Source organism: Sesamum indicum, linkage group LG11 (assembly GCF_026168435.1).
Source record: "Sesamum indicum cultivar Baizhima isolate 11 linkage group LG11, ASM2616843v1, whole genome shotgun sequence".
NCBI classification, from domain to species: Eukaryota; Viridiplantae; Streptophyta; class Magnoliopsida; order Lamiales; family Pedaliaceae; genus Sesamum; species Sesamum indicum.
Window position 1 is genome coordinate 13963786 of NC_142667.1, and position 22836 is coordinate 13986621.

The 22836-nt window shown below is 36.4% G+C and overlaps 3 protein-coding genes across 7 annotated transcripts; all 3 read left to right on the forward strand.

The window, feature by feature from the left end:
• The first annotated feature begins 726 nt into the window (after nucleotides 1–726).
• Nucleotides 727–6266, forward strand: TAF12 (TBP-associated factor 12). Of its 4 annotated transcripts, XM_011096072.3 has the most exons (9): nucleotides 727–1178; nucleotides 1525–1677; nucleotides 3011–3529; nucleotides 3908–3982; nucleotides 4581–4659; nucleotides 4736–4800; nucleotides 4946–4981; nucleotides 5153–5326; nucleotides 5745–6266. In XM_011096072.3, exons 1-8 carry the CDS (start codon nucleotides 765–767, stop codon nucleotides 5294–5296), a joined length of 1485 nt encoding a protein of 494 aa, XP_011094374.2. In that variant the 5' UTR covers nucleotides 727–764; the 3' UTR covers nucleotides 5297–5326; nucleotides 5745–6266. The 4 variants fall into 4 exon arrangements, 2 of the variants coding, with proteins under 2 accessions (XP_011094374.2, XP_088731683.1); XR_002288020.2 differs by lacking the exon at nucleotides 5745–6266 and having other exon boundaries at nucleotides 4946–5083; nucleotides 5153–5291; XR_016062833.1 differs by lacking the exon at nucleotides 5745–6266 and having other exon boundaries at nucleotides 4740–4800; nucleotides 5153–5256.
• Nucleotides 6267–8250: 1984 nt separating this feature from the next.
• Nucleotides 8251–12320, forward strand: LOC105174088 (uridine nucleosidase 1). 2 transcript variants are annotated; one of them, XM_011096073.3, is made up of 10 exons: nucleotides 8251–8395; nucleotides 8484–8678; nucleotides 9871–9986; nucleotides 10096–10155; nucleotides 10774–10956; nucleotides 11060–11164; nucleotides 11449–11545; nucleotides 11621–11728; nucleotides 11830–11965; nucleotides 12057–12320. In XM_011096073.3, exons 2-10 carry the CDS (start codon nucleotides 8576–8578, stop codon nucleotides 12163–12165), a joined length of 1017 nt encoding a protein of 338 aa, XP_011094375.1. In that variant the 5' UTR covers nucleotides 8251–8395; nucleotides 8484–8575; the 3' UTR covers nucleotides 12166–12320. The 2 variants fall into 2 exon arrangements, with proteins under 2 accessions (XP_011094375.1, XP_020553427.1); XM_020697768.2 differs by lacking the exon at nucleotides 8251–8395 and having other exon boundaries at nucleotides 8402–8678.
• A 674-nt stretch (nucleotides 12321–12994) lies between these two features.
• Nucleotides 12995–21875, forward strand: LOC105174089 (Flavodoxin family protein). The gene is made up of 13 exons (XM_011096074.3): nucleotides 12995–13170; nucleotides 13969–14134; nucleotides 14408–14485; nucleotides 14581–14685; nucleotides 15174–15265; nucleotides 16653–16837; nucleotides 17669–17763; nucleotides 18287–18361; nucleotides 18489–18599; nucleotides 19075–19200; nucleotides 20153–20272; nucleotides 20798–21014; nucleotides 21118–21875. The coding sequence occupies exons 2-13, from the start codon at nucleotides 13979–13981 to the stop codon at nucleotides 21645–21647; spliced, it is 1890 nt and encodes a 629-aa protein (XP_011094376.1). The 5' UTR covers nucleotides 12995–13170; nucleotides 13969–13978; the 3' UTR covers nucleotides 21648–21875.
• The last annotated feature ends 961 nt before the right edge of the window (nucleotides 21876–22836 follow it).

Below are 22836 nucleotides of genomic sequence, written 5' to 3' on the forward strand. Positions count from 1 at the left end.
TAATTTGTCTTATTTATTTACTCCCGACCACTATTTGGTCCTCAAACTTTGAATTTACTTAGAAAATTAGTTGCCCAAAATTATCCTAGTCATCAAACTACCAACAAATGTTTGAGAAATTTTCAAGTGCCTCGTTCAATTGCAACTGTGGCAAACCCGCTCGGCCGAGAACCTCCCAGTCTGTGAATGCAGGGGCAAGCCTAAGCCTTCCCATGTCAATTTGGTGGATCTTATTGTCGAAGCAAGTTTGTAATATGTGGGATGCAGACTTAGCGTCCAATGTGCTGTTCAATGCATGGTTCACATCTTACATCGTCTGATCATAAACCATCAAAATTATATGTGACCAATGCATATTTCAAATATAAAATAAAATAAATACGATAATAGTAATTGATAAGTACGATGTTTTTTAAGTAAGAAAACAAGTTATATATATATATATATGTAGATGTACTTAGAAAAGAATTTTATAAACAAGAATGTGATGAAATGAAAAAAAATACATATATATATATATATTTACAGACAATTCCAATAGTTTTACTTTGGCAATAGCATTTTCTCTCTTTACTAACTTTTTTATTTAATAATTTCTCTTTTTTCTAATAGTAATATCATTAAAGATTAATAATGCTTAATTTGGATATTAATTTAATTTAATAAAGAATAACGTTTTCCTCTCAAAAACAACTACTACTATTTATACGACGCCGAGGGCAGCAATTCAACCCCCCCCCCCCTGCCGTACTCAGGCTGATCTGATGGAACAAACCCCCTCCGCTGCACAATCATCCACCGACCAGACTCCGCCACCGCCCCCGACAACCTCCGCCGCAGTACCACCTGTTTCTTCTTCGCTGCCACCGCCAACAAACCCCACCCCAACCCCAACCTCTAAACCTCCTACTACGCCTCAATCCCAACAATCTACCACTTCCCAAACAAGGCCGTCATTCAATACCCGACCATGGCAGCAACCGCCCTACTCCCACTTCTCTCTTCCCTCGCCTCCACTTCCTTCTTCTTCGGCTTCAACTTCGTCTTCGATATCCGCTCCGCCGCCCCCTCGCGGCGGAATGGCCATTGGAGTCCCTGCCCATAACCCCTCCACTCCTCCCCCTCCGCCTGCATCGTTTTCTTCACTCACTCCCCCATCTTACGGCCAACCATCCCAGGTAATTCCTACTTTTCATCCGTGTCACTTTCTCATTACTCATTATACATATTTGTGTTTCGGGGTGGGAAATGAGATTCTAGGTCAGGGGAACAGGGAAGTGTGTTCTTGATATGTCTAGGTTAAATTATCGGTTGGGGGGTGGGGGTGCGGGTGGAATTTGTAATTCTCTTAAAAACAGCCATGCTCGGAGTTCTTTTTTATGGTTTTAAGTAGATTTCTGAATCTCGGTGGTGCAAAATCTTTTGATGGGCTCTGGTAGTTGAGTAAATTTTTATTTCTCTGCAATGTTGTTTACACGCTTGTGGAGTTGGGTGTTTGTCTCAGTCCTTGTTTATATATCATAGATAAGGCAGCCAATGCCAGGAATGGGGATGACGGGTTCGCTGGGTACGACGACTTCAATGCGGCCATCAGGGGTTCCTTCTCATCAGTTGAGGCCTTCCCAGTCATCTCTCAGACCGCAGACTACCCCAAGTAGTCAGTCTCCTGCTGCACAGGTTGCTAACTTATCAGATTCTGGAAGTAGAAATAAAGTGGTAGAAGGAAAAGCCTATTAGACAGCTCATGTCATGTCATGTCATTGATGATTAAGATTTGATTTGATTTGATAAATTTATTTGTGCCCTTAAATACTTGAGAATATTGAAACTGAAGTATCTTTGATGAGGAGAAGTTTTGAAATTCTTTCTGTAGTTCAGAAAACTTGGGACCCCCTTCTGTTTCTATAGACTTGTTTTATGAAGATTTTTGAAGTTACTAAATTTGAGCATCTCATGAAGTTACTCAAGGTGCTATATGTAAAAACTTGACCTGAAATTCTAAACATAACTGACAGTTGACAGGGCAATTTTCAAGTTAAATTAAGTTTGGTGCTCTGTAGTGCATAGCGAAAGCTGGAATGATTAAGCAGCTGATATGATTCAATTGCAATGAGGACATTTTGTTAGAGTGGTATGCATGTATTAGTTTGGCAGTGTAAAATGAACCACAAACAGAATCAAGTAGTTCCTTTTTGTTTATGAACTTCACTGCCTTTTAGAGTGTCATGATGTCCCAGTGACTTTAGAATTACTAGTGCGTGAGTTTCACATTCATTTCTTGTCTCTACCAAGATAACAACGGTGCAGGGTTAAGTTTAAAGCATGTAGTTTATGTTTGTATTGCTTTTATTATTTTTACATTCATTTCTAGTCTCTACCAAGATAATGATGGTGCAAGGTTAAGTTCAAAGCATGTAATGTATGCTTGTCTTGCTTTATTATGTTCACATGTTCCATATTTTTGTTATTTGTGATCAGTCATGAAGTTTCCTATGACTTGTCAAACTCAAATCATTACTATGTTGTTTGCTTGTGTCCTTATGTTCCATTTCCTACTTTTCTCGAGATTAGTTTTTCCTGTGTGTTATATTATCTTTCCCATGCATCTGTACAACATAGAGAAACCTTCCTTCTAAGGTGTCGGACAGCTCTGCACTGAAAATTTTCTTATCTGGAAATCTCTGCTTTTAAATGCTACTATCATGTTTTTTGGGGTAACATGTCTTTTGCTGATTTTGCTTTGGCCTTTTCTTTTACTATTGTGGATGCATGATCCTTTGTCTTTGTTTAATTTGAAGAATTTCTTGGTTACTGAGTGTTGGTGAATTTGCTGTCTCGGTTTTGTATGTCACTATGTTGTTTGGCTATGTTTTATCAATGTTGTTGTGTTTGAAAGTTAAACCGGCTCTCACCCCCAAGGTTCAGATTGGTTTAAGAAGTGGCTTATTTGCTGATTTCTGATTAGCAGTATATTTGACTTGTATGTGTTTGTTGCTCCTATTCTAATCAGAATTTTCAAGGACATGGTATGCTTAGAGTTTCATCATTGGGATCCCCGGGATCACCATCACCTAGCAGTTCTCAAAGTCCACAGCCCCAGAATCAACCATGGTTGTCTTCTGGAACCCAAGGGAAACCTCCTTTGCCAACCCCGTCACTTAGACCGCAGACGAGTACTCAATCATTTCAGCAAAGACCCCATATTCCTCAGCAACATCACCAAAACATGTCTACCACTCCACAGCAACAGCCAATTGGTTCGAGCCAACAGCCACCACAATCCTCAGCCTCAGGCCAGCCCCTGGAGCATCATGGCCAACAATATCCACCTTCTAGGATTCAACAGTCGTTATCTCATCAACAACAGATCACAAGGGGATCGGGGTTGGGGAATCAAAAACCGCCTCTTGGCATGACACAATCTAGTGCATCACACCCTGGAGCCCTCAGTAAAACTGCAATCACGGATACTGAAGAATCTTCAAACAGAATTGTAAGCAAGCGAAGCATTCAGGAACTTGTAAACCAGGTGAATATGCCTGTCTTATTTCCTATTTTGTCAACATCTGTGGATTCAATGATTTGATATTTCATGTGTTTTGCCTCTTACCAATTAAGAGTCAAGCCGCATGTGGCTAGGCTTCTAATGTTAATGCCTTAATGGAAGAGGTCTATGTTGCCCTTCCACCTGACATCTCTTCTTTTTGCCCCCTCCAAGATGGTTTTATATGTATTCTTTGCCTGCACTTGTATGGTTGCATAGTTGACTTTCGTAATTGATTTTCCAAGTGCCTGGTTTTGGTGCATACTGCATTACTGAGTCCTTCAATCTGCACCTGTCTGTGATCTAAGAGTTATATGTTTGATATTTATTATCAATGTGTTTGACTTTTCTTTGTTTTCCCAGATTGACCCATCTGAGAAATTGGATCCTGAGGTTGAAGACATTCTTGTGGAAATTGCTGAGGATTTTGTGGAATCAGTAAGTTGGAAATTGCAGATTTCTAGAAGTGGTGTCCCACAAATATGTTTACTGCATACTGATCTTTGCTATCATAACATTTATTCTTGTTGCACCCAACATGTACTGAAACTTCTGATATATCAACCATAGAGTTACCTGTATACTTCTGTGAATTTTTGAGACCAAGTAATTCATCCAGTGATGATCATCCACTGTTGATTTCTCATGCAAATCTGGTTAGCAAAAACATTTAACTTGTGATTGGTTGCAAGATGAAACGGGGAGTATCTTTCTGTATTCCTTATAATATAATCAATAAGTGGACATTGGCCGGGGACGATAGTTTTTCCTCTTTTTTGTCATGACAAAAACGATTCTTTCGCTTCCTGGGGTTGCTCTAGCACTTAAAAAGGCTTGCAAAGTATCTCTGGAATACAATATTACAAAATTGGTAAACAAAAGTTGAACAATTTTACATATGGCTTTTCTGTTGCTTAATTCTGTGTACATTTGTTATGTAGATTTACTATCAACTCATTTCTGCTGTAAATCCTTAATCCTTTTTCTCGTGCTCGTTGATGGTAGCTCATTAGAACTTTAACTTCAACTTCACCAGATTACAACATTTGGCTGTTCGTTGGCTAAGCATCGGAAATCTACCACTTTAGAAGCAAAGGACATACTCCTACATCTTGGTTAGTTTCTCTGAGTTTCTTTTTCTAGTTATAAAAAGAATATATACCTTAAATTGCTACTTGTATTTTGAATTAGAAAGAAACTGGAATATGACTCTTCCTGGCTTTGGTGGGGATGAGATTAAGACGTACAAGAAACCGGTAAGATCCTTTGATCATTTTTCAGTAAGAGGATGACCAGCACATTGGTCTTGATTCTTTATCTAGTCACCAAAGCTTCTTGTGTGCTTCTCTCTCCCACACAACTTTCTCATCTTTTTTTCTCACATGTTTCTTATGGTTCCAGATTGTAAGTGATATTCACAGAGAGCGGCTTGCTGCTGTAAGTTCTGCTTCTTCATTTGCTTCTTTTGCTTGAAATCATCATCAGCGGTTAATGGGAAATAGTAGAACCTGGATATCAGGATGCTGTCTTTAGTTTCAGGTTAATTTCAGGTTCTACAATTTGTAGTTCTGTTCGAACTAGATTTTTAACTTGTTTCTTCTCTCATAGATAAAGAAGTCAATTGTGGCCACTGATATGGTAACTAAGAACCCAGGCGGTCCATCTGGTGGGAATGCCAAAGGTCATCTCGCAAAAGGACCTGCCAGTATTATTGGTTCCCCCCCAAATCCTAAAATACGTGAAGCAGCATGAGACCACACGGAGAGAGAGTTTTCTGTTCTGGTATTTTCTCCCTCATTTGCATTGCTATATGTATGTTAGGAATACTTAAACCTTGAAAACACAAATATGCATGCATCTTTGTATAGAGAGGAAGCATGGTGGAGATAATTGTGGCTATTTTAATGCATCGGTAATCTGAAAGAGCTTATGTAATAGTTAGGCGGTGTTCAAGCTTAGTGGATATTTATGCTTGTGGGAGTTGGCATCTTTTGTTCCATTCTACTGATTGATTTCCTTGCCTGATGCCCCTCTGCCAAGTTCATGGCACTCAAAATTGAGAAAATATTTGTGTCACTATGCATGAACAGTAAGGAATATTTTTCTCTGCAATTGGATATTCAAGTCTTTTTTCAGGCTTACCACATTTTGTTCCGTTAGGCCTATCTTTTCGGGCTCATCAATTCATTTTATGATGCAGGTCAATTTTGGAGCGCAGTTGCCCCCCCCCCCCCCCCCAAAAAAAAAAAAAAAGAAAAAAAAGAATTGAAAAAATATAGTCCACGCAAACCCTGTGATGGATGTCATGAAATGTAAATGAAAAACATGCAAACAAACAAAAAAGGAAGCCACAGAAAAAGAAGTGAGGGATTGGAGCACTTTGCAGCGGGTTACTTCCATGTGGTATTGCTTGATGACTAAAAGGAGCGAAATGATTGAAACTTTGTCTTTTGAAGATATGCGATCCTGATTTCTCATTGCTATGTTAATCACCATTCTGTAAATTGCAATTCTGGAATGGTTTCAAACTCTTGGAGAAAGCATTCAAGGTGATCTTTATTGGGACATTTTTGTTAGTTGGTATCAAATGGATGTTATGGGCTATGAAAAGCACAGGCTTGAGTCACCAGTTCAAGCAAGATTAGGCAGTTGTTCCTTAGTTGTATCATGTATGTTTACATTGTCTCCATAATGCGAAAATTCTTGAATCCGTTTTTGGTGACCACAGGTACAGGAATATGATGATCTGTTTGGTTTTTGGCAGTGTTTTCGTCTGACCGAACTGTTGCGCTAAGTGTAATCTTGTTTGTGTGGTATAGACTTCAGAGTGCAACTATAGGAACTTGATAAACTCAAGAGGAAATGGTTTTCAGCAGCGCTGTGGATTAGATTTGTATGTTTGATTATTCGGTCTGGGTTCTAAATTTCATTAGATATGAACACACACACGCACATACAACAAGTTTTTCATTTATATTTAAAACAGATTTCACATTATAGCTATGTATATGTAAAGTGAAAACACAATATGAAAGTGTCATTGATAACCGTTTGCTTTCTCTTAATTTTTTTTTGGGGGAATAAGACCAAAAAGAAAAAAAATTATATGCCGAACTTATCTAACGCAATTGTTACAACGCAACATAGAGACAATGATTAGCATAAACTGGAAAGAACCAATGCCTAAAACACAGCGAATGTGTTCTGAGTTTGTCACATTTCACGTGGTCTATGAATAAAACTTTCATGTGCTGTCTCGTGCTGCATACATCATTTCAATCAACTCCATCACCCTGCCTGCCTGCCCAACCACATGACAATTTTCATTATTAAGTGTCTGTAACGGCGTCGTTCTTTTCTTTATATGTGCTTGCCTTTTATTTTAATTTTGTCAGATAAAAAATAGTCAGCAGGAAAAAATTCAATAATAGTCTTTTATTTGTCGTATCGTATGATATGTATAGAGTTTTACACTTAACCACAAATTACAGTTTTACAAGCTTTTTCTTGATATTTTCACCAATCAAATAACGATTTTTCTTACTCCGATCTATTGTTCAAACAAAGTGTGTATAAATGTGGTTTCGTCTATTTATGGTGAGTAGGATAATTTTGAAGTCAACATGGTATATGTATAATTATTTGTAGTTGAGCAATGTGATGAGATCTGCCCACATTAGTTTATTGAAGGGTTCCACTATGCTTTTCAAGGTCACATTTATAAAAGTATTGGGTTCATGCTTAAATAATACTTCCCACTCCATGTGATTGATACCCCAAATCCTCATCTACCCACTAAAGCTTCAAATTCTAAACAATTGGAAACCCTAAAAGGTTGAGCACTTTCTTCAAGATTCTAACATTCCACTTTCCTTCTTTCTGCAGCATCAAAAAGGTTTCAATTTGTCATTTATTTTCTTCAATATATAGTAATTTATACTCAAGTACATGGCTTAAGTAACTCGATTAAAGCTGCAATTTTTCTTTTTAATTAACCATATCTGAACTATTTCAATATAACAAGCTAGATTCTTAATGTATTAATTTCTATGACACATAACTTAATTCGCAAGATTAAGGCTTCACGATCTCATGATTATGGGTTCGAAACGCATCAATGTACATGTGTTGTTATAATGTAATAACAACCGCTTAATCATAGATACTAGTAATTATGAGACACTGTTAGTGTGTGCGTAATTTGTTAAAATTATTTAAATTAAATATTTTATTATTTGATAAAGTTATACAAAATATTAAGTTCATATTACATTTATAAGAGAGTGATCATAAAAAAAAAGATAATGATATAATTTTAGAGAGGAAAAAAATATCTGAAGAACACTAAAAGGTGGTTATGCGGACCACGACACTAATTCAATTCTCTTCAATTACATATATCATAGTTATAGATATGATATTAATAACCAATATATTGATTTTTGATCGAAATTTATAATATAATTGTAATCTATTAAAAATATATATATATATCCACATTGTTTCACTAAAAAAATTATTGAATTGATAATTAAAATTTGTATTCAGTTTTACAAGGGGAATAACATGTAGAATATAATGAAAATAAATTTCGAGGCCATTAATCACATTTTATTTAAAAAAACAAGGGGAATAAAATATAGAATATTCAGAAAATCCACTTAGAGTATGCCATTTGTCATCAAGAGTACGTGAAAAGACTACCGAATTTATTTGACAGTTCTTCATATGGTTGGTGGGAAGCGTTACGATTAATGATCTTATATAGAAATCGTAACTCCTCTTTTTTAAAACTCAATAATAATCAATTAGAGTGGCAGCTCATCGCCAGACTCGGAGTCAGAGCTGACAGTACAATTCTTATCTTTCTTGTTTTCACTAAGAAATACTCCTCCTGTGCATATATACATATATAAGTATATGTTCTGTGTTTATGCAGCTATAGGATAATTCTGGGATTTTATTTCAATTTCTGGGACCATTTGAAGTGTTTGTTCTTTTGGAGGACTCTCTGTCCAAGAAAAAGTGGTGATGTCGATTTCTGAGAGTGGTGGGATTGATGGGATGGTGGTTTCCGACAATTGTTTTTCCAAGAAACGTGAAAAGATAGTTATTGATACCGATCCTGGAATTGGTAAGGAGATGGTCAATTCTTTGGTTTCTTTAATCATGGGTTTTAATCTGGTTTTAGGTAATTTTTTGATTTAATGTTGAATTGGTTCACTGTTCTATACTGCTGCAATTTCAAAATGTAGCATCTTTTCATGACTTCTCAATTGATCTTCTTTTATCTTGAATGAGCAATGAATTTAGAAGGGTAGTAATACCAACCTCTCGAGATTGTGCTGATTTTTTGTTAATTTAACTTCTTTTTATTTCTTTCTTGTTGTGGCTTTTTTTCATTTTTTAGTTTTAGCTTTGCTTGGCTTCAGGCTTTTGTGGGGTTTTCTCAAAGAACTAGTAGAAGCTATTAGGACGTAGACATTGTGATTAAATTGATAAGATTGATTCAGTGAATAAGGGGTTTAGTTGAGTGGATTTTGTGTTTGGGTTGGGGGGGTGGGGGTGGGGGAGGAAGGTTTGGTGGCACTTTGAGCCTTTTTGCAGTTTCTCAGATAAGCACAGATGCGATGGGAGAGCCTCAATGTTTATGTGCAAGACAAAAACGAGAACTTACTGAAATGAAGGATAGAAAACTAAATGGGAACTGGGAGTGCATGATTTCTGTTTAGAGGAAACTTTAAAGTATCAATGAGAGATGTCAATCTATACAATTTTCTTTAGTTGTCATGAACATATGCAGAATTTCCTACTTTTCTAATTGTGGGGCATTTTATTTTGTTTGATCACTTCTCTTGCTAACATGACTTTCCACCTCAAATATATATGATATATTTGCTTGGTGAATCAGATAAGTTCGTTGCTTTTTCTACTTCTACTAACTTTGGAAAAGATGCAAGTAGGATCTCTAGATATTGGCATGTAAGACTTGTATGCATGCGAAAGTGGTATGAAATAATGCTTTTGTTTCAATTCCTACAAAGAGGGTAGCCGTTTTTAATGTATGAGTTAATAAGTGGAATGTTGAAAGTGGCTCCAGTATGAATAGGGAATACTGGGAGAACTTGAAGGGTTCAACTTAGTTTCATAGAAGATCAGACTTAAGCAGGTTACGTAGTGTTCTCCATTTGGGTGCTTAAGACCTGCTACCATATTATTTATCTAAACTTGTTAACAGCAGCAAAACTGGGCTTGTGATCGTACATGCCAGAAATACATTGCAAAGTCAATTCTGAAACAATAGAGTGCCTTCTGTTGGTATGCAGATGATAGCATGGCGATATTAATGGCATTTCAGTCACCGGAATTAGAGATATTAGGATTAACAACAATATTTGGCAATGTCACTACAGAAGATGCCACACGCAATGCATTGCTTCTGGTATGTATTTCTGGTTAGTTAATTCTGTCTGGCTAGTATATATATGTGCTTCAGGTCATGTCTTTGGGATATGTCCGTGATCACTTACTATTTTAATGCAAAAGGATAGTGTGAGATTGCTGGATGTCCTGATGTTCCTGTGGCAGAGGGTAGTTCCGAACCATTAAAGGTAAAAAGAAATAGTTCTACAGTTAACCATCATTTTATTGGTTGCGATGACTGAATTGCATGCCTTTCTTGGTTCGTTTTACTTTTAACAGAAATAGATCTTATTTTTTGTATTTGCTGTTTACTTCTGGGTTTTATGCTTTTCTTTATTGCATCTTGAGTATTATTATCTCCAATTTGAAAAGGACTTTGCTTATATGTGTTCTGAGAGCCAAGTTGAATATGTTTCCTAGATTCTGGACTAAAACACCCGAAGTAGCCTGAGAATCAAAAGGATGAACGGGAGTGTACTTTGATTTATATGTTAGTTCTGGCAAAAACATCTCAGATGGAATAAGATTCCTTTGGCTGACCAAGTAATTTGTTTAAAACTCTTCTAGACGTTGTCTATTTCTCAGCATGCTTTGGGGCAAACCCGTGTGTTGGCCTCCATTAGACAGCTTGCTTTTTTGTCACATCAGTGGACTGGGACAGTGAAGTTACAAGCAATTTAAAGTGACATGCAATTGTATGGAGAGATTCTTGTTTGTATTTTATGTTATCGGTTAAGATGCCATCATATACGGTCAACCTTTGTTGTACTCTCTATAGCTTGACCATACTTTTGCACTTTAAACAGAGAGGACCACCACGTATTGCCGACTTTGTTCATGGTTCAAATGGTCTTGGCAATGTCATTCTCCCTCCTCCCAAATCCAAGAAATCTGGGAAATCCGCATCTGAATTTTTGGTCGATAAAGTTTCTGAATTTCCTGGTGAAGTTTCTATACTTGCATTGGGACCTCTAACAAATCTCGCTCTGGTAAGTTGTTTCCTTGTTTATTAATTCAAGTAGGGCAATATTTAAATTTTCAAGTTGACTTGGTTGTACTTGTTCAAGATGTAACTTTTTCCTCTTGATTTAGGCTATAAAGAGAGACTCATCCTTTGCAAGAAAGGTGAAAAGAGTGGTGATACTTGGTGGATCTTTCTTTGCTTTGGGAAATGTCAATCCTGCTGCTGAAGCAAATGTATGTAGTCTACAACTCTGCGTTTCTGCTTTCCAGAGGAGCTTTATTTTGCAATAGTACCCTAACGCCTCCAAGATTATGAGAATGCAACTTTCTTTCCACTGATCACTCTGTTAATAGTTGTAGTCATCTCACTTCTCTTGCATAATTCTAGTTTATAGTTATCTCATTTCCTATACATTGTTATTGATAGAGGTTTTATTCAACATTGATCCGGGGTGCGATTAGTTCAGAGATTCCTGTTAAAGTAGTCCAATTTTAATTCGAGCTTGTGTAACTGACAGATCTATGGCGACCCCGAAGCTGCAGATATTGTTTTCACTTCTGGGGCAAATATTGATGTTGTCGGCATAAACATCACAACGCAAGTCCAAATGACAGGTTATTCCCTTCAAATTGCATAAATCAAACTGTTTGATGTACGAACAATTTCTCACTTAAATATCTTGTCTTCAGACTCGCACCTCAATGAGCTAAGTCAGTCCAAGGGAAGACACGCGCAGTTGCTATGTGATATGTGCAAATTTTATCGCGACTGGCACGTCAAATCTGATGGCGTCTACGGTACTCTTCTTTGAAACAAGCATTCATTCAAGAATTTCTTCACCCCCACTCATTCTTTCTTATCTCCGTCAACTCATTCTATCAATATTTATATCATTCAGGAATCTTCCTTCACGACCCCGTCAGTTTTGTGGCGCTCATCAGGCCGGATCTTTTTACCTTCAAGAAGGGAGTCGTGAGGGTAGAGACGCAGGGCATCTGCGTTGGGCATACGCTAATGGACCAAGGATTAAAGAAGTACGATATCACAATCGTAAATCATCACTTCTGTTTTTCTTTTTTGCATTTTACTCCACTTCTTATCGTGCTAGAAATGATTCCGATGCAGATGGAATTCAAGCAACCCATGGACAGGCTTTTCCCCAATTTCAGTAGCATGGACAGTTAATGTGGAAGAAGTGCTGAACTATATCAATGGAATTCTAAAGACGCCCTGATTTCTCAACATGTAAACTGTGTATTTATCATTGGACACACTCTGGATTAGTTCCCTATTGCTGACTGGAACATGCATCAGTTTATGTTGCATGTGTAGACTCATTCTCAAGTAACTCTATCAAATAAGCTAAATTCCGCAAAATTGTATTTTTGATTCGGGGGTTTGTACTTTTTGTCCCGTACTTTACAGAGTTAACATTTTTTATTCAACCCACAGGATTAGAAAATATTATCGATGTGGTCCCATGCACTAATCATATGGGACCAAATCTCTTAAGTTTTGCGGCCACAAGTGCAACACACGATGTCTTGTGAGATCAAAAGTGCAATTTGGACAAATAAATTGTTGGAGCATACCATATTTGGTTCCCTGATTATATTCTTGTCTCTCATCTTTGGTTTTGATATATACTTTAATTTAATGTAATTAATTAACAATTTGAGATTTTAATGAATCGACATTTCCATAAACCTGGAGAAAAAGTCGCTCAAATTTGCAAGGAAAATGGGGAAAAGACAGTTGGAACTATATAGCAAATGGCAACTAGCGCTTTGCAGTTTGCACCTCATAATAAGTTTAATGCCTGGAAAAAGAAAAATAGTGTTTCCGCCTCAATAAAAATAGGTCATTACTTCAATAAATTTTCTAAATTATTATTTTATACTATTTATGGAATACGTTAAATTAAATAAATTTAAATTAATAAATATGTGTTAACTCTAAGATGTCTTATAGATATATTTATTTTTTATTATTAATTTAATTAATACTTTTTTACTAATGCACATTTAAAATTAAAATAATTTAATAATTTTGGAAAAGTACCCATTGCTAAAGCAGAAACGTGTAATGTCAAAAGTCACACGGCGTGTCTCTCCCCGAAAAAGCGTTTGTTTTCGCCAATATGGCGGCCGACATTGAGCAGGGAGGCAGTTTTTCCGGAGGGATTTAGCAAAGCGCTGTATTAAGACAGCAGCTGGAGGGAGAAAGCAAGTCGCATCAGGTATAAACGCCTTGTGTCTTTGGGTGTTTGAAATTATTATGAAATGGAATGTGAAGCCGCAGTCGTATTTGTTTGAAGGAAATGTGTTTGATGAAATTCCTTCTTCATTAGCTCTATTAATAGTGGATTTGAAGGATGATAGACTTTATCGTTCTCGTGTTCTGGACGTTTTATTTGTGGGAGTGTAAAGACAAGACGTGACAATTACTATGTGTTCTGGCTTAGGATGTTCATGACTTTAGCTCTCTTTTGGATGTCATGTGTAGAATGGCCATCCACGGTAGAGTTGTGATTTATGTCTCTATCTCTCTCTCAATTTTGTTGTGAAGAGGAAACAGACAGTTCTTGTGCTACTCTGTTAGTCTAGGTATTTCATTTTTATGGACTATTGTATTTGTATCCCGTTGTTGTTATAAGTTTATTGCAAATTGTAAGGCGCTTTCACTGTTGATGATTTATAATAGTGAAATATAGAAACTAATGCTATATGATGGGTTTTGTGCATGCTTGTGCGTTAGTTTCATAGGACTCAGCACTAAGGATATGCTCTTTAAACATGCCCCCATTAAGGGAATGAATGATTGGGTTGTATTTCTCATAAGTTTCTGACAAAAGTTTTAGTTTTCTTCAGGATACATGTTTAGCAATAATGATGTAGTTCTGGTTTCCTATTAATACACATCAATCTAGAATCTAACAAAGTTTGTTCATCTCTCTACTTTCTTCATTTTTGCTTGTATTATATTCATACATTGTGCGCAGGTTCTCCTTAGCTAATGCCTAGTGATACTATTGCAGTGAAAACTTGATGGGCTCAATGGAGGAGAAGTTTGATGAGCAGCTACTGATATTGTATGCTTCACAAACAGGAAATGCAATGGATGCTGCTGAGCGGCTTGGGCGTGAAGCTGAGCGCCGTGGCTGCCCCTCTGTCTCTGTCCTCTCCATTGATGAATTTCAACCTGTATGTTCCCATTTATTATCAGCACAGCTTGAGAACTTCTATAAATTTTAACTTCTAGGTTTTTATTTTGTTTTGCCTGATTATGCTAATATTTATTTAATATTAATTTGGAAATTGATCAAAATATACTAATTGGGAATGTTGTGTAGTTTTAAGAGTCGTAACATTTGCCTATTCTTTCTTCATCAAGCTAGAGAGGAGTTTGCTGTCACCCACTTCTGGACTTATTTTCTCTTAAAGTTTCTAATTTGATTGTGTTATTTGTTAATTCAGATTGACTTGCCAAATAAGGAGGCTGTGATATTTATAGTGTCAACCACGGGCCAAGGTGACAACCCGGACTCCATGAAGGTTTTCTGTAATTTTAAATAATAGAATAAAATGTTTCATTGTGGTATTGGACTTCCTAGTTTTTTTACTGTCTATATTGTTTTAATTTTTTGCAGGGGTTTTGGAGGTTCTTATTGCAAAAGAATTTGACAAGAGAGTGGCTTAAAGGAGTTCATTATGCTGTGTTTGGATTGGGTGATTCGAGCTACCAAAAGTATAATGTAATGCGTGTATTTTGGAAATAATATTTTTATAATTTATTAGTTTGGGAATTCTGCCACTTTGGCCTGTTTGTGTTATTACATTTTGGATTTGTTGAAGATTTCATTGAATAATGATGACATATTGCTATCCCATAGATACATAATACATATCAAGTCTACTATTTTATTCCCATCTTGCTAGTACAAAAGTTTTCTTCCTGTCTCTTTATTTATGTTCTGTATTTTCATTAGACAAAAATATCATAAAATTTAGTATGGGGTTTCATACTCAGACGATAGCTATAATAGGTCTAGCCCTTCATTTGACGCATCAAATAAATACGTCATGAAAATTCTAATGATTATGCAGCTTCAAAAATCTGTCCCATAGTTTTATTGTAAAATTTTCTCAATGCTCACTTTTTAGATCAAATATTTCGGATTTGCTGAATAATCTTTCTCTTGAAACCATCTCACAGTAGCATAAAAGGGTTTTCTGATTGTAGTTTGTAGCAAAGAAGCTTGACAAGCGCCTATCAGATCTTGGTGCAACGGCAATTATTGAAAGGGGCCTGGGGGATGATCAGCACCCTTCAGGGTAAATTTTTTCACTGTTGGTCCATTATACATAGTGTCTCATGATTTTGGATAGTTGCGTAAGATTTTTCTAGTGTGATATTTGGATATTATATTCTATGGGTTGCAATTGTGTCAGAGACTTGTTGAAAAATTAAACTACCTAAGTCTGTTTGGGATTCTAGTAAATCCTATTTCACTTCTTATATATTCAACAATCTGTATATGTGTGTCTGTGTGTTGGAACTCAATAATAAATTGAACTACCTGAAGACTGTTGCATATTCTTATATAGGACTGGACTGCATCTGCTTGTTGTTGGTCTATATTTTTCACTTTGAAGTCGGTAGGTTTTATAGTTGGAATACTGTACTTGTGTTTTCTTTCTTGTCCATCATTTCAATCGGTTTAAGTAAGGAGAATAGTATCCAGATGTGATTTAATGGCTGTCCAAGGAACATCTTTGCATTATAAAGAGAAGAAGAGGAAAGTTCAAAAGGACATAAGAAAAATGGGGAAGGAGTTCTGCATTAAGTAATCACTATTTTATGAAAATAATAGTATTAAAGTATGCTATTTTAGCATGGAAGTTTGTAGATCTAAATGGAGATCGAGATCATTGACACCTAATTAATTTACCGTTTGCAATGGAAGATTCCGATAACTCTGCTGTGTGCAGTCTTGAAAAATGGACATGGAAAGTGATATAAAGTAGTTGTTCTGCTAGGCTCTTGGTAGCAACCAGAGACAGAACACCAAGGTTTGTAGAATGATCTTTGGAATTATGATTTAGGTGCTAGATTGTGCATTTTGTACAAACAACCTATAGTGTGGTAACTACTGTTTAATAAATGAGGAGATTGTGATGGACTTATAGGAAGCAATCAAATATTGTACCTGAAAGAGATGCATCCTTACAATACATTTTTAAATTCTTTCACATAATTTATGCGTTGTGCTGAGATGAAAGCTAAAACAAATGAAGGTTTACACCACTACTATTATTGGAAAGTCACAACTCAGAAATTTAATAAATTGATAGGGCTCTGGCTTTTCATTCTTTTCATTTTTTCTTTCCTTGTGTAGGTTTGACATAATCATTTGTGTACTTGATGTTTCAGGCTTCTGGTGGTCAACAATAACTTACAGAAACTTTCTCATGATATATTTTTTATTGCTGTTCCTTTATCTTATTTGCTACAGAGTTTCATGCTTCACTTGCCACAATCTTTCTTTGGATGTAGCCTTTTGAACTATGTGTTTCTCAACTGTTGTTTGCTTTCTCTTTTTCTTTTCTTTTTCTTTTCCTTTTCCTTTTCCTTTTCCTTTTCCTTTTTGGGCACAAAATTAATTTTGGTGTGAGCCTCCAGAAATCAAGGCTGATTGCTCGTTTATAAATTCATTGATAGGCATGAAGGGGCTCTAGATCCCTGGATGTCTGCCTTGTGGAATATGTTGTATCAAAAGAATCACAAACTACTTCCAAATGGCCCAGATTTCGTGACTCCAGATGCGACTTTTTTAGATCAACCAAAAATACAAATTATATATCACGATGTTGAAGAAGGAATTCCACCACTTTCAAGTGCCAAAGGTTGATTGCTTCTTGACCTCTTTGCTGTTCTTTGAATATCTGGTTTTCAGATACAAATGAAAGCATGCACATGGTTTCTTTCAATGAATTTTAAGATCAAAAGAAAGTTGATAGTTGTAAAATGATGGGTGACAATGCTGTCACAAACCTCTTATTTGTAGCCCCTAGCTCAAATAACGAAATAAGCATCTAAGAATGAGAAAGTAGCTATGCCTTTCCTTTGCCTTATATAACAATGTCGATTGTGGTGGTTGACTTTGCGCACATGCTACTGTATGTTCTTTGTGGTTGATGGTGCTACGATGACAAATATCCTTCAAAATGTTGTTTTATTTGGAAGTGAAATTTTTACTCTCTGCTCAACTTGCACAATTATGTGCAAATAGGAATAGAATGTTAGTGTATTAGGGTGTGAGGATGCGACACTGTTTCCTACGTGGAATTGCTTGGATCAGAACCACACCCCGTATACATATTATACAAAAAGAGCTGAAACATTCAATTAAAAAGTCAGGAAACCTCATAAACCGAGAAAGGATAAAAGTCGCTTAATGATGGAAATTGTAAGCTAGCCTAATAGGATTTGGTAACATGGAAACCAAATTCCTGTAGAAGAGAAGCAAATAAACTGAATAATATCAACTCTAGATGTATAATCCTGCTTTACAACCTAATTAATCAAGGCTTTCTACAATCACAATTTTCTTCATTCTACATGCATAGAATAAACTTAAGTGTGATGATACGGTAAGCTCGGTCTATATCTTGGTTAGTTCTTTGCAGCTTTATTATTGATCTCCAATAGTAATTACCAATTTTGGGTGTTACCAGAACTGAAGTATCTTGAGACGCAAGTTGAGAGGGCTCGCTCAATGACTCCTGGAAAGTTTTCTGGCAACGACAGGCCAGACTGCTTCCTGAAAATGGTCAGTGGTACTTTTCTGTGTCTCAAGCAATAAACAAGTTCTGACAAATTCAGTGGTATATAATTTTTGAACATCTGAAATTTGATGGTAAATAACTGAATTGTGTTAAATCTTTAACAAAACTCCAGAAGTTGCTAATCCTTTAAAGAAACACTAAAGCGTAAATTGACATTTTGTGGCAAAGTGCTTTCTTGAGGGAACTTAGGGAGGCCACTGTGCAGGGGGCTTCTGCTAGATTCTATTCAATCACAACTTTGTTGATGGTGATAGTGGGAATATATATAGTCCAATAAACAATAGTCAAGACACTACCGGAGACAGAAGGAAATTCATTTAATTTCAAAAAGATCATACTATGATCAAAGGTTCAATCATGGTGTGTACTTATGTGATAACTCCAATTTATGCTGTCAGCCAATTGCTTGCTTGCTTAGATCTTTCAAATGCTCAATATCCCTAATTGCCTAGAACCATAGTGTCTTTTGGTTTCCATAGTTGTGATCATTTAGATTTGTTGATATAGACCAAGAATCGTCTACTAAGCAGACCAGACAGTGGGAAAGATGTACGCCACTTTGAGTTCGATGCTGTTTCATCTGTAAGTTAGCCTAAACATTCTGAAACCTGGTTAATTGTTGACATTTCCATATACAGTTACATTCAATCTATATAAACCTCTGAAACTTTCTTTCTTTTAAATTTATTTATCATTGTTTCTTTTGCAGTCAATAGATTATGAAGTGGGTGGTGTTCTTGAGGTGCTTCCTGGCCAAAGTCCTGCTGCACTTGATGCTTTTATCAGGCGCTGTAGTTTGAACCCTGAATCATACATCACTGTGGGTGGTTCTCTAATTTAAGTGTTTTTCGTAGATTTACATGTTCTCATTATAACATGCCATAACTGTTCTCCCTTGTGTTATTATTGTATTTTCTATGCTCACTGTTACTTACCACAACTTTTCCCCTTTTGAGCCTTTAGTGGGCTCCTTTTGCTTCATTACATCCCATTCGAGTTGTGAGTTTGTTTATACATAGTGTATAGACGCATGGAGTTAATTAGATAATCACATGCTTGATGCCCTTGATGAACAATACTACCTCTGATGATGTTGAGAGGGCATTATAGGTTCACATCCAAAGACTTCCTTTTCAGGGCTTAGGTTCTCACCACCATCATGAAAGAGCTTGTGGATGTTGTTTCATTGATGCATGGCAAGATTTGCTGCTTGTTTCTAAATAGTTGAAGCATATTTTCTGAATTTGCTTGTGAGTTGTTTGTTTACATTTGTTTCTCCAAATACTTGTTTGCAGGTTCAGCCTAGAGATGCAGAGAATCATGATTTTCTGAATCCGCCATTATCCCCTGTGAAATTAAAATCCTTTATTGAGTTAACAATGGATGTTGCATCAGCTTCCCCTCGGCGCTATTTCTTTGAGGTACTATAAACACCCCTGCTAATTTTTGTTTCTTTGTTTATTGAATTCTCATGCCCTGCAGTAATTTGTTCTGATCATTAGGGTTTTGCTTTTTCTAGAGGCATGGATATATTACCATTTACCAATGTGGAGAATTTCTGACTTGCGAATGACCAAAAAGCGGACCCATGTTAAGAAAAGGACCAATATCAGACTGTGATTTGACTAGCCATAGTTCACTTGATAGGCAGTACTTCACCTGCATGCAGTTACTTAATTTTGGTGTATATGTGAACTTTAAACTAAGTTTCTAATTCTGTGAGAAATAATTTTGACTTTCTTCTTCTAAGTTGCAGAGGTGTATTTTATTTGCTAAAATAATTTCTGATTTATCAGATGGGGTTGGTTGAGAAATCTGTTCAATTTGAGTTGTCTGTGACAGGTATTGTACTGTTGAGCAAATATATTTACTCCAAGAAAAGAAAGGGAAAGAGTATATTTTAACCATGGGCTGGTTGAATAGTTATATATGCAGTGCAGGTGAATTCTAAAAGCTTTAAAGGAGATTGTTTAGGTGAATTTGGAGAACCCTTTAGCCAAAAGAGTTTCACTTCTTCCTTCTTCCTTCTGATGCTTGTTATCTTCGTGATCTAGTTTTTGAGAAATCAGTTATTTCTCGGGTAGTCTCATATACTTTCTTGACTTGCAAGCACTTTCTAATGTGTTTGTAAAATATTCTTGATTCTTCACATAATCGTGTTAGACAGCTAGCGAAAAAGATGCATCCTAGATCTAGACCACACTATCGGAAGAAGATCCAATTTTCTTTTCTTAAGTTCCTGTATTAAGATTGTAGCATCGTTAATGTGCATGCTGTAGTCAGATCTTAATATTGCACATCTGCTTTACAATGGCAACTGCACTGTGCCAAAGTGTATTTAACTAAAGTCTTTTCGTACACGGACTTCTTCAGGTCATGAGTTATTTTGCAACTGCTGAACATGAAAAGGAAAGGCTTCAATATTTTGCCTCACCTGAAGGAAGAGATGATTTATACCAATACAACCAGAAGGAGAGGAGGACTGTCTTGGAGGTGATGAAGATATTTGTTATTTTATTTGCAAACAGGATTCACAAATTTAATTTTCTATATTTCAAATTTATTTGTTATGGTTTTTAAGATTGATAAGAGTGAAATTGGTAATGATGGGGGTCTTCTACATGGTTCACTCTTCGAGGAAAGAGTGTCTATTTTCCATGATTTTGCATAACAGACAGGTTATGCCTGGGAATCAAGCTGTCTTTTATATAGAAGACGCGTTCTGATTGCTTCTATGCAGAAGTACTAGGAGTATTTCTTTCTTGACAAGAAAAAAAACGAGTCCTAAAAGCAATTCATATTTTAGCAGATTCTTTCAGTGAATAGATTATCAGCAGTATAGCGTCTTTCTTATGTAATATCTTGTTTAGATCTTCGCGTAGCATTATCTTGTCGATATCTCTCCCATATTTTCAGAAAAACTGCTGATTGGTTGGTTCATAGCTCTTGTCTTGAATTGTGCTGAGAAAAGATGAAGAAAAAATGCTTATTTGTTTTCTTTTTGTCTCTGTGATGTAGGTGCTAGAGGATTTTCCCTCTGTGCAGATGCCCTTCGAGTGGTTGGTACAACTGGTCCCTCCACTGAAAACAAGGGCCTATTCCATCTCTTCTTCTCATTCAGCTCATCCGAATCAAGTACACTTAACTGTAAGTGTTGTGTCATGGACAACTCCTTACAAGCGAAAGCGCACAGGTCTTTGCTCAGCATGGCTTGCCAGTCTTGATCCTCAGCAGAGTAAGTTCTTGATTTATGTCGTTGCCCTTCATGAGGGCATCCTACGGGAATGATTTTTAAGTTACATTTTATTTGTTTTTTATTTATTGTCAACCTTGAACAGGAGTCTTTATACCAGCATGGTTTCGTAAAGGTTCTCTTCCTCCTCCACGGCCTTCACTTCCTCTTATTCTCATTGGACCCGGAACTGGGTGCGCACCTTTCCATGGATTTGTGGAGGAAAGGGCGCTCCAGAGCAAAACTGTCTCGACTGCCCCAATCATTTTCTTCTTCGGCTGTAGAAGCAATAATGACGACTTTCTGTACCGAGACTTTTGGTTATCACATTCACAGAAGAATGGCGTACTTTCCGAAGACAAGGGTGGAGGATTCTACGTTGCATTTTCAAGGGACCAGCCGCAAAAGGTATATGTACAACACAAAATGCGGGAGCAAAGTATGAAGATATGGAGCTTGCTGACTCAGGGTGCTGCTGTTTATGTTGCTGGATCTGCGAATAAAATGCCCTCCGATGTATTCTCAGTTTTTGAGGAAATCGTCTCGACAGAAAGTGGCGTATCAAGAGAAGCTGCTTTAAGGTGGATTCGGACACTGGAAAAGGCTGGCAAGTATCATGTTGAGGCCTGGTCCTGAGTTTAGTTCTTTACAATACGCCTTGCAATTCGTTTGATTTTTAAACTCTTACTAGCGGATTTTAGCTGCCGCCTGTTGTATAATGGGTTGAAAGAGAATAGAGAAGAGATTTTCAAGAAGTTCGATCAGCCCCCGAAATTGATGGGGTGGGTTGAATTTCTTTTACTATGATTACATTAATGAATTTCACTAATTTATTAATAAATTGTCACTTGATTAGGAACAAAACCACGATACTGTAGAATAGATCCTGTTTAAATACGGTCGTGTTTGTGATGATCTAATTTTACCCAGAAATTTGTTTTCTTGAATCAGCCAGGACAAGGAGACAATCCAGATTCTTGGCAGCAGCAGCAGCCCGTAATCCAGAATGAGTGAAAGCCCGATCGAACAATGTAGTATGACTAATTACAAACTTCATATTCCTTGAAAATACCATGTACTATGTACAATCTTCTTTATGCAATTCAATCGTGAGGTCCAACAGCAATTGATATCCAAACAGAGCACATCATCATAGAGGGGAGGAATTATTTAATATTAGAAATCAGGGAAATCTGGTTACGTGTAATCCATCATCACTTTCTTGTAAATGTGAAATGAATCAATATATAGAGAAGTGGAATTGCAAAGTTTTTTCACTTGCTTGTTTTATAATTTAAGTGACCGCCTCTTATTATTTATTGTGTAAGCGCCCAACGCCCTCACCTGCCATATACTTTTCTTCAAATTTTGTCTACCATTAATAATATTATGTTTGATTAATCAATCAAGTAAATATTATGTTGCAATTGTGAGTAATAATCTAAATGTAACTTTGTATTTGATGGTATTTTCTTTTAACTTTTCGAATTCGTTCAACTTAGAATTGATTCGAATATAGAAGGGCTATCATAGAAAAATTTCTTAATACTTTGACCAATAAAATACTAATATCACGTCCATTCAATTGAATTAACTGAAACTAGTAGTCATCAAAAAATAAATTTAAATGGTGACGTGGGTAAAGGATCTTCTATCACACTTTTATGTCACACATTGATGTCACATTGATACAGACGTTTAATTTATAATCTAATTTAATTTGAAAAAAATAAAAGATTTCAATTATTTATTGATGTGATATTAATATGACATGAAAATGTCTATATTATTACTTATTTGTTTCCTCTCACTAGTAGTAGAATCA

Coding starts and splice junctions, on each gene's coding strand:
- TAF12 (XM_011096072.3), top strand. CDS start 765: ATGGAACAAACCCCCTCCGCTGCACAATCATCCACCGACCAGACTCCG. Junction 1,179..1,524: donor CTTACGGCCAACCATCCCAG/GTAATTCCTACT, acceptor TATATATCATAG/ATAAGGCAGCCAATGCCAGG. Junction 4,801..4,945: donor TTAAGACGTACAAGAAACCG/GTAAGATCCTTT, acceptor TTATGGTTCCAG/ATTGTAAGTGATATTCACAG.
- LOC105174088 (XM_011096073.3), top strand. CDS start 8,576: ATGTCGATTTCTGAGAGTGGTGGGATTGATGGGATGGTGGTTTCCGAC. Junction 8,679..9,870: donor TGATACCGATCCTGGAATTG/GTAAGGAGATGG, acceptor GTTGGTATGCAG/ATGATAGCATGGCGATATTA. Junction 10,156..10,773: donor GTAGTTCCGAACCATTAAAG/GTAAAAAGAAAT, acceptor CACTTTAAACAG/AGAGGACCACCACGTATTGC.
- LOC105174089 (XM_011096074.3), top strand. CDS start 13,979: ATGGGCTCAATGGAGGAGAAGTTTGATGAGCAGCTACTGATATTGTAT. Junction 14,135..14,407: donor CCATTGATGAATTTCAACCT/GTATGTTCCCAT, acceptor TTGTTAATTCAG/ATTGACTTGCCAAATAAGGA. Junction 20,273..20,797: donor AGAGGAGGACTGTCTTGGAG/GTGATGAAGATA, acceptor TCTGTGATGTAG/GTGCTAGAGGATTTTCCCTC.